Here is an 11,163-nt window from a genome sequence, read left to right on the forward strand (position 1 = left end):
TTGGACACTTGGCTTCATCTACAAAATCTTTCCTTGAACTTCTTCACGCCGATGTCTGGGGACCCGCTCCAGTCAACTCACGTGAAGATTTTTGCTTTTATGTTCTTATTGTTGATGATTTTTCTCAATTTTCATGGCTTTTTTCTTTACGCATTAAGTCCCAAGTTTTTGAATGATTCAAAGCCTATAAGTTTGTTATTAAAAAACAACTACAAACCTTTATCTGGACCTTTCAGTCTGATAATGAATTAGGAGAGTCCACCAATCGTGAGTTTAAAAACTTCTTATGAGACCATGACATACTATATTCGTTTTCGTGCCTGCACACTCTCGAGCAAAACAGTCTCGTTGAACGAAAACATCAACATGTTGTTGAAACTGACCTAAGCCTACTTCATTCTTCTTCTTTGCCACACTCTTTCTGGGTCAAAGCTTTTCGTACTGTTGTCTATATCATTAACTGTCTCCCCACCTTAGTCCTTCATCGTAAAACTCCTCACGAACTACTTTTTAATAAATCACCTACCTATGTTCATCTTCGTATTTCTGGTGCTCACTGCTATCCGTTGTTAACACCATATCTCACCACCAAATTTTACCCCAAGATCATCCCCTGCATCTTTCTTGGATATGCCTCTCACCACAAGGGCTATCTATGTCTTGATCTGTCTCGTAATCGCACCTATGTCTCCCGCCATGTTTACTTTGATGAGTCCACTCTTAGACCCATACTTTCAAAACCCTACTCCCCTTCACCTTCCTTCTCTGCCTGGGGTCTCTCTCCACTTGTTATTCTTCTCCCCCCGGATTTCCTACCCTTGTCAGCTTCTGAACCACCACCTCCACCCAATTCCTCTCTTCCCCCTTTGTCCCCCACTAATGGTATGAGTCCCGTACCTAATGTTGGCCTCCTTGAACCAGCCTCCCAACCTCCATATCTACCAATCATTGACTCACCCGAACCAGTTCTAAACCGCCCCCCGATCATGTTCATCCTATAGTTACTCGATCCATGACCAACTCACTTAAACCGCCCCCCTGATCATGTTCATCCTATAGTTACTCGATCCATGACCAACTCACTTAAACCGCGTACCCTCTATTCTTTTCGCTACCTGATTTTACTTGCTCTCTTTAGCCCGATTTTACTCACACATAAACCCACCTCTTTCAAATAGGTCAATCTCGATCCTAAGTGACACTCAATCATGCAAGAAGAATTTAATGCTCTACAACTCAATCACACATGTCACCTTATTCTTCCTTTTCCTCAATATAATGTTGTTGGCTCCAAATGGGTCTTCTGGATTAAACGCCATGCCGATGGCTCTGTTGCTCGATACAAAGCTCGACTTGTTGCCAAGAGATTTCATCAAGAAGAAGGTATTGATTTTTCTGAGACTTTCAGCCCCGTGGTAAAACCTACCACCATCTGTGTGGTTATTTCCCTTGCGGTCTTGTTCGCATGGCCTCCATATCAATTGGATTTTAACAATGGCTTTCTCAACGGTTTTCTTTAAGAAGATGCTTAATTATATGGCACAACCATCAACAAGTTAATTCAACATCTTAGTCGTGTCTTCTTCGTCAAAGACCTTGGGCGTCTAAACTATTTCTTGAGCATTGAAGTGCTTTACGTTTCCTCAAGCCTTCATTTGTGTTAGCGTACTTATGCCTTAAATCTCTTTCGTTGTGCTTCTATGGTAGATGTAAAGCCCATCTTAACTCTCTTGAGCTCCACTAGTCGGCTACTTAAAGATGATGCCTCAGCGTTCCATGACCCAACTATTATTATCACAAAACAATATGGAAGGTTGATTAAGATAAACACCAAGATCTTTGAGAATAAAGGTTAGCGACATTAACTCCATAGTGGTGGTGGAGGCCATGGAACGGTATTCAACTTCAAAGTTAGATCCAGCAATCATAAGCTATTTTTTTGGCATTCCACGAAATACGGTTGACACCCAAAAAGGTACAAAAGCCAGATGTAGACCGACTGATAAAGAAGACGGTCTGCATCAGAGAAGGCATAGAGCAAGAGAAATGCGTGAACCGGATGTCTTGGCTAGTCGTTTGGGTCCGGGTTGGGTCATTGGTGGTTATTTCAACGCCACCCAATCTGTATCGAACCCAATTTCAAAGTAGGAGGTTCACAAGGAAATTCGATGGACTCTTGTGCTCTCAAACGACCTACATGCCTATACCTATGGAAGGAACAAAAAACTTTTGTGCCATTGTAGTGTTCGGCTACATGATTAATATTTTTCTCTAAAAAAATAATAATAATAAAGGGACACCCATTACATGGCGCCAGTCGTGTGTTGGGCTCGGCTGGCTCTGCCTTGAGTTATCCCCCCAGCTTATTACCAACTAAAAACATTTTAAAAAAGAAGGAACAAAAAACTTTAGCAGTGCCGCGATTCAGGATTAGGCCTCCCACATTATAAAATGAGATCTCTTGTATGAAGTATAAACCCAAAAAAATTAACGCAACTGTTCTCGATAATATTGTGCTTTATGTGGCCTCATATTATGTACCGGCAACTCCCATCCAGACCAATACTTTGTGTAACCCGAGTGTCCCCTCGCTGTCACGTGTTGAGGAACCTGAAAAACCATGATTATGATCTTGTTCTCATCCAAACATTGTATGGTTGGTAAGCGCACTCACTTTTCCACAAGAGGGAGCCCACACGCCACTTTTATATATATACATGTGTGCGTGCGTGTGCGCGCTCCCCATGTATAAATGTATTAAGCATAATTTGTTTTCTAAGAGTTATACCCGTATTTTCTTCAAAGTAAAATCTTGTTTTTGATTTCCTACTCTCATTAAAATCCTCCTTCCGTAACAATAATATCATTCAAAATATGTTTTCTATTAAACATACCATGCACATCATATTTATATGACTTTTTTTTTACGGCTTCATAATTTTGATTGCATACATCCAACTTATCTCTTTCTCTTTTTATATATATATGTATGAAAAGTATAGCTACCTGTTGCTTTTTTAGCTTATTTCCAGCCTACCAGCAGTTTCTCGGTTAGTTTTCATAAAATGTGACCCTACAAGTGTTTTTGGCATGATAGATTTGCTTGGAAATGGCACTCGGATAATGTATTTTCAATAAAAAATATATAATTTTTTAAGCATTGAATATTTATAAAATGGGTAGACCATTTATTTTTAAATCTTATAAAAGTTGATTCCTATAAAAATCGAACATGAAGATCACGTCTTATGGTCAGATTTAAAAAAAAAAAAAAAGTAAAACTAAAAACCTTCAAAAATCGAGAAAGCTAGAAAAGTGATAGACAGCTATATTGTCATTGTCATCATTATCTTAATCATATTATTATGTTGTGCAAGGTATGTCACGTGCACATTGGATCGGCTGCCTAGTCCTATTTACCTACTTGCATAAGAGAGAGAGAGAGAGAGATTGTCTTTTGTCCAGGGCTTGGGAATTTAAACCAGTAATCGAGCGCGATGCACCAGAAAGGTTTGGGAGGTAAGTTGGTGATATGACGAAACCACATGGTGGTGCATGAAAGTTTACCGTTTTTAGTCATGAGAGAGAAATATATATATTTTTTTAAGAAAAAAATATTCAGATTGTATTAAATTTGTAAGAAGAATTACAGTATAAGGCAAAAATAAATAAATAATGAGGTATCACCAATGTTGTCAGTATAGTATATCGTATCTGCAGAAAATCGATATGAATCACTCCTGAATCTGCTCTTTTTTAATAAATATAAAAAAATACTTAAATTAATTTTTTAAATATTATTTTAATGATTTTAACACATGTCAGGTTCTGATTGACACGATAATATTATTTTTTAGCCAATACAGAACGATTCACTTGAGTATGGAATCGTTGGGCAAACGATTCAGGATCGATGCCGATACTGACAACATTGGGTATCACTTACTGCCGGGTACATCAAAAGATATCCATGTTAGGGCGAACCAGATGTATCCACATTTTTGAACCGAAGCCTGAAGAATAATTCACGTCTTGCAGCATTGGCAATGGTTGATGGGCTGTACTGGGTGGGTCCAGAATGCCACCGATGGTTCCTTTGAACCCAAATAAGTCGCAATTAGGATAAGTAAGAAGCAGCAGCGTCAGGCGAACCCAAATAAGTGCGCCACGAATTTTCAAGCGTGGAGCGATGAGCACGCTCCTCAGTCCGGCAGCCAAGTCTCAGTTTGGTGCAGACGTATGCATTCTTTTCACAAATGGCGCAGCCCCAAAACAGGTGAGAAACCGATTCCTCGTCACGGCCACATAAAGCGAATTGATATAACCCAATTTAAGTAAAGGCATGAGGTCCATGGGACCCGCATGCGGCATGTCTTCTCACTTGGTGTCATCATCACTGAAGGGTGCAAAGGCGAAGGGTACAGAGATGATCTCACACTTTAACCTCGCAAGCATGCCTCTTGTCCTAACCATTTCTTTGTTTTTTTTAAACACCAAGTGGAAATTAATACAAGATGGTTTCTTCCCTAGTTTTGTTATTCTAGAACCAAGAGAAATATATATTTCACAATATTCAATGTCATTATCTTATCTTCTCCCGGTACATGAATTTGATTCCTCACGTAATGATGTAAAAATACTCAACGGGGATGAATTTATTATATTCGTGACCAGTGGCTGGTGACTATCAAATACCAAAAGTGAAACTGAAAAATGCTGCCATGCTAACGAAATTTTATGCTTTCTATATAAAGAAAGGGTTAGGGAAACGCCTGGTGATAATTCCCATGCTGAGAGACAAATTGGTCATCTTCATCACTTGAGGTTTACATAGAAAGGCGTGAATGGGATACACCAGTGACAGAGATGTGTCGTTGTTCGAAATTCCCAACTTCTCCCTCTTTCTTCCCATCTCCCTTGTCTTAAAGAGAGAGATTTCTAGGTTTCTCTAAGGTATGCAGAGAGCTCAAACAAGATGGAGGGGATAGAGTGGTCATCTCATTAAAAAAAAAAAAAAGTGAAAAAATTACAATGCCCCCCCATCTCTTGAAGTTGAGGATCTTTTGGTGTCCTGTAGTAAGGATTTTTGCTATTCATAATTGGTAATAAGTACCCTCCCTCTCTGTCCCAAGTAACCCCACCTCTCTCTCTCTCTCTCTCTCGACCTTATCATCACATGCTCGTCATCGTACGGTCTCGACAATGTGTGCAGATGGGTGTCTCTTCCCGTACCTTTCCCCTTGTAATTTTTGCCTACTGTTGCCTGAATAACTGATTTGACGCCATGCCCAATCTCCAAGTTCACCCCCACGAGTCCTTTCCTTTCCCAAATGATGCCTCAAACAAAGAGTTTCTAAGGGTTCTTTCTGTCTCACCCATCGCCCATTCTTTTTCAACTCTTTCTGCTAAGGAATCACCTTATTACTGCGGCTAGCTAAGATGTATTGGCCAGCCAGTTAATGATTCTTGACTTACGATCTCTTATGTCCTAAAACTTCTTTGATTGAGGACTGCAGGATTCTAGCCACACGGAAAATTTGGCCTACACCAACTAATTGCTGGTCTTGATCTTGGTTGCTCTCTACTTTTCCTCAACAAATAGTTGATCTTGATTCGAGAAATGTATAGTTAAAAAGGGGGGGTGTTTACTTGTGTAAAGCAAAGTTTGCCTTATTAAGAGCTTCATGTTATTATTTTTTATAACACAATTTGGTTCACCAATTTGGTTTAGAAATCATCAATGGGAGCGAGCCCCGTTTCAGCACTCGTGCTCATTGGAGATTGTTTTTCTTTGGTTTCAGACTTGACACAAGGAACTCGATCTTCCAACTCTGCACATCCTTCAACTTGAACCACTTAAGCCAACCTACCTACCCAGGTTTGTGGAGGTTGGAACAACTTTATATTATGATATACATGGATCATTATTCGAAAGGCCAAGACCAAGTCGGTTCAGCATGTCCAAACCAAACTCTAGTGGGAGCAGGAGCCAAGAATTTGGTGCACGTAAGTCTGGTTCACTTTTATTGGTAATATTGGTCTGCTTTTCACAATATTGAATATACTATTTTAAAAAACAAGGCCATGGCCACTTACATTTTTAACTTAATGAGGTTATAAGTGGTACAATTGCGGTTATACCATAATATATACGCATTCAGGGCACCAACAAGGAAGCAAGAAAAAATTATTAATATCAAAGAGATAATACTGATGAACAATTATGGCCGGCTGCCAAGGAGGTGGACAACTCGGCCAAATAGGTGCACGTGGCAATACAGGATAATGGAAGGAGGGTACATTGTACCACCACTATCACTATTTTTTCTCACATTATTTTAGTTCAACATAGATATTTTAATATTTTATCTTTTGTGGGATAATAAAACCAATTAAATTACAAGTTTTTTTTTTTTTATTTCATCTTTTCCTGTACCCTTCACCCCCAACTTAGAAAATTGAAATGGCTTTTGCCAGGACCCCGGGATTCCGCATCGGCGGTTCTAAGTTCTAAATCAGGGCCTCCCTCACAACAAAGAAAATAATATAATATAATATTATCATAAAGGGGATTTTTATTATCAAGACCTAAAAACTCGGAAAGAAAAAGAAAAGGTTCCTTTTGGAAAAAGAAAAAAAATCGGTGTACGGACACCCATGCCTTTACAGCTAAAATCATTGGAAGAAAGAACCCTCTCCGAGTCCGAGAAAAATTCCAGACGCAACCCTTTACTTCTCTCTCTCTCTCTCTCTCTCGGTTTTTACCATTGTTTCAGATGAAATTCCTAACGCCTCATTGACTTGGTTTGACCGATGGTGAACTACCTACTACTTAAAGGGCTTTTCATATAACAACAAATCGGAAGCTTTTTGATTAATGGTAACGATACGTTTACTTATGATAATTTTAAGGTTTATAAGCTATTAGATCAATAGGTTAGCTCATACCTAAATTAAGTTTTAACCAAAAAAGTTTTTTTTTTTTTTTTATCGATCCGCTGCAGCGGGGACCAATTCAGCAAAAGCTGGAAAAATTAAATAAAAAATGGGAGGGTTATGAAATAAGTTCAAAGGGTGAAAGGGGAAAAATGTGTTAAAAAGCTCCTCCTCTCTTCACAGGTGGGTGGGGACCCATCCTGTAGACACCTCACATGACCTTGTGGCATCTCGGTTGAAAGAGAGAAAGAGGCCAGCATAATAATGCAGACGTGACGTCCGGATGTGGATGGGGGCTTTATGAAATGAAAAGGAGGCTGGGCCGTTGGCGTTCCGTCACCCTTAACCGAGGGAGAGAGAGGGGAAGATGGGTCTTGGTAATCAGTGTGTGAGCGAGTGAGCAGACGACGTCGACGTCGATCGATCGAAGAAGAGTGGGGCTGCTTCTGTCAGAGGGAGAGAGAGAGAGGTCTCACTCGTGTGGGCCGCCCGCTGGCCCTCTCCCTCTCTTTGCAAAAACCTCAAAAAAGAAGAGGATTTTATTACCGCAAGGTCGGTGGGACGAGATGGTAAAAAAACACAAAAGTTGCGGTTGTGTTACGGCACTAGCTAGCCTCCCCTCACACTCACACCCTCTCTCTCTCGTGTTTGTATAATTGGTGTCCCAACGCAAAGAGGGAGGAAAATCTCTCTCTCTCTCTCTCTCTCTTCGTCGGTTGTTGAAGGTAGTAGAAGGACGATCGATCTTGCAGGACAAAGAATCGGAGTGGCGTCCCTTTCTTTTAGTGATAAAACCTCATCTCTGTCTATCTCCTCCCTTCTTCAAACCCTTCACCCTCCTCTTCCTCTCTATCCCGCTTTCTCTCTCTGTTTTTCTATCCCATGTTCATTTGTGTATTAAAAGAGATTATTTTGTAATTTCTTAGCATTGGAGAGTGAGCCCTTCACGAGTGGTTCTTACGGCAGAGCATCAGACTACTGGATCTGGAAGACAGAGAGAGAGAAGACAGGCTCCATGGAGGTATCGGGGTCCATCGTCTACGTTGTTAGGTGGGCCAGATAAAAGGGTTCCCGGAGAAAAAAATAGACAGAGAATTGGAGAATAAGGAGGGAGAGAGATGAAAAGGGAGCATCAGCAGCAGCGTCGCCAACACCAACACCAGCCTCAAGGAGGAGGAGGGTACCCGGGGATGGCCGCTAGCGGGAAAAGCAAAATGCACGAGCCCGACTCAGGGGTGGACGAGCTGCTAGCGGCCTTGGGGTACAACGTCCGGTCGTCGGACATGGCAGAAGTGGCGCAGAAGCTGGAGCAATTGGAGATGGTGATGGGCAACGCCCAGGAGGACGGCATCTCCTACCTCTCCTCCGAGACCGTCCACTACAACCCCTCCGATATAGCGACGTGGATCGAGTCTATGCTCACGGAGCTCAATCCCCCTTCCCCCAATTTGGGGGTTGCCGCTTCCAATCTCTCCACAACCACGACGACCACCACCACCACCTGTCCGGTTTGGAATTCCGACCACCGTGTTAGTCTCCAGCCAGCAGAGTCGTCGTCCAGCGCCAGCGTCAAAGAAGCCACCCTTCCACCACCACCATCACCGCAAGATTTCGACGATGATATCTCGGGCATCGAAAGTGTTGTGTACGGGCGTGACTGTGTCAGAGAGAAGAAACGGCTGAAATCAGAGTCGGTGGTAGGGGCACCGTCACCGGCGGAATCGAGGCCGGTGGTGGTGGTCGACTCGCAGGAGACGGGCATCCGGCTGGTCCACACCCTGATGGCCTGCGCGGAGGCGGTTCAGCAGAACAATCTCAAGGTGGCGGAGGACCTCGTGAAGCAGATCGGCATCCTGGCGACCTCACAAGCGGGCGCCATGAGGAAGGTTGCCACCTTCTTCGCCGAGGCGCTCGCCCGCCGGATCTACCATCTCTACCCGCCGGATTCCCCCGTCGACCCCATCTCCGACCTGCTCCAGATGCACTTCTACGAGGCGTGCCCCTACCTCAAGTTCGCCCACTTCACCGCCAACCAAGCCATCCTGGAGGCCTTCTCCGGCCGCTCCCACGTCCACGTCATCGACTTCAGCATGAAGCAGGGGATGCAGTGGCCGGCGCTCATGCAGGCGCTGGCCCTCCGTCCGGGGGGTCCTCCGGTCTTCCGCCTGACGGGCATCGGCCCGCCCCAGCCGGGCAATTCCGACCCCTTGCAGGAGGTGGGCTGGAAGTTGGCCCAGCTCGCCGAGACCATCAACGTCGAGTTCGAGTACCGCGGTTTCGTGGCGAGCAGCCTGGCGGACATCGAGGCGTACATGCTCGACATCCGCCGCTCCGACGTCGAGGCGGTGGCCGTCAACTCCATCTTCGAGCTGCACCGGCTCCTGGCTCAGCCCGGCGCCGTCGACAGGGTGCTCTCCCTGGTGCGCGGCCTCCGACCCCAGATCGTGACGATGGTGGAGCAGGAGGCGAACCACAACGGGCCCGTCTTCCTGGACCGCTTCACCGAGGCGCTCCACTACTACTCGTCGCTCTTCGACTCGCTGGAGGGGTGCGCCGGCGTGGTGTCCCCCTCCACCAGCCAGGACCAGCTTATGTCGGAGGTCTACCTGGGCCGGCAGATCTGCAACATCGTGGCGTGCGAGGGAGCCGATCGAGTAGAGCGCCACGAGACGCTGGCTCAGTGGAGGTCGCGCATGTCCGCCGCCGGCTTCGCCCCCGTTCACCTCGGCTCCAACGCCTTCAAACAGGCGAGCATGCTGCTCGCCCTCTTCGCCGGCGGAGACGGCTACAGGGTCGAGGAGAACAACGGCTGCCTCATGCTCGGCTGGCACACCCGCCCCCTCATCGCCACCTCCGCCTGGCACCTCCTCCCATCATCCTCCTCATCACAGTGAGCCCGGAGCCCTCTCTCTCTCTCTCTCTCTCTCTCTCTCTCTCTCTCTAGCAGAATCCATCCCGGTTACGCCACCCTCTTTTTTTTTTCTTCCTTTTTCCTCTCTTTTTCCCTTCCTTTTCTGGACCACCTTGTTTATTTTGCCATGTATTTCGGTGTTCCTTTTTGCTTCTTGGAAATGTGTATTCAATAAGAAGAAGTAATATTTTTGTATTGAGCTTATAGTTTTGCGTTGTTGGTTTGGTTTATGAACTTTTATCATCATACCAATGCCATCTTGAAATCCATAGATGGTAAGATCTTTATAAAAATTAAGGTTTTGGATATATTTTTCTCTCAATCTGAACACTGAAAAAACAAGCTTTGTTTCAAATCTCTCTAAAAAAAGAAAGCTTTGCTTCAAGTCAATTTGATGTAAATAAAAAATGTAAATATTTTATTTCATATTTCAGTGTCATATCAACCGTCTAATTTTTATCTCTAAAAGAAAACACGCCTGACATAAAGAAAATCAAATACATGTTCACTATTGAGTAAATAATGAAAAACACATTGAAGCCTTTCAAAAAAAATATGAAAAACACATTTAAGGGTTTAGATCTATCCAAAAACATCTACCACTACAATTTTTACAGGGTCTTTGTTTTTAAAAAGAAAACCCTCACCGAGAACCAGGTCACTGAATGGGTCCTGTGAGGTAAAACTCGGAGTTGAGGATACGACCACCCAGCCTTACGTGCCCCAATAGTGATTTTTGCACGGTCTTAATAGTAACCTAACTAAAAGATGAGTAGATGATCCCTTCCCTTGTCTGGAAATCTGTCTTTAGATTTTAACTTTAACCATAGAGAGAATGTGCATTGTCGAGTCACATTGCAACTCTTGCTTTAGAAACTTTGAAGGAAAATATGGTTTTAAAATGGATCCACACCGCCTTTGCTTAGCGCTAAGAATTGGGCCCGGGAGGCGTATTTGGTTCACCTTTTTTTTTTTAATTTATAACCCGAAGAAACTGCACCTGACATGAACCTATGTCACCTGCCTCTTGGGCTATTGCTATGCATTGGCTTGCGCAGATGATCGACACCCATGAGAATCTAACCTTGACTGTTAGTCTAGCAGCCAAGGCCCCACCCCACCATGCCACCCCCCTCGGGGACTCAATATTCCACTATGGTATTAAATTATCCACATAAAATTGATGAAGTTGGCCCCTTATGTCAATCACCGGAGGCTCCCCTTGTCTGGTAGGAGCAGTGCATGTCACGTTGCAGGTTCAAAACCCAATGGTTTAATTGTATAACTTGTAGGGGCAGGGTCTGCGGTCTGCCTAA

The 11,163-nt window shown here is 43.9% G+C and overlaps 1 protein-coding gene across 1 annotated transcript; it reads left to right on the plus strand.

Annotated features, from left to right (window-relative positions):
• Nucleotides 1-7,677: 7,677 nt before the first annotated feature.
• On the plus strand, nucleotides 7,678-10,049 carry LOC149841516 (DELLA protein GAI-like). The gene is made up of 2 exons (XM_090003882.1): nucleotides 7,678-7,721; nucleotides 7,863-10,049. Exon 2 carries the CDS (start codon nucleotides 8,055-8,057, stop codon nucleotides 9,828-9,830), a length of 1,776 nt encoding a protein of 591 aa, XP_089860008.1. The 5' UTR covers nucleotides 7,678-7,721; nucleotides 7,863-8,054; the 3' UTR covers nucleotides 9,831-10,049.
• The last annotated feature ends 1,114 nt before the right edge of the window (nucleotides 10,050-11,163 follow it).

Source organism: Nuphar pumila, chromosome 4 (genome assembly GCF_984573655.1).
Source record: "Nuphar pumila chromosome 4, dmNupPumi1.hap1.1, whole genome shotgun sequence".
NCBI lineage: Eukaryota > Viridiplantae > Streptophyta > Magnoliopsida > Nymphaeales > Nymphaeaceae > Nuphar > Nuphar pumila.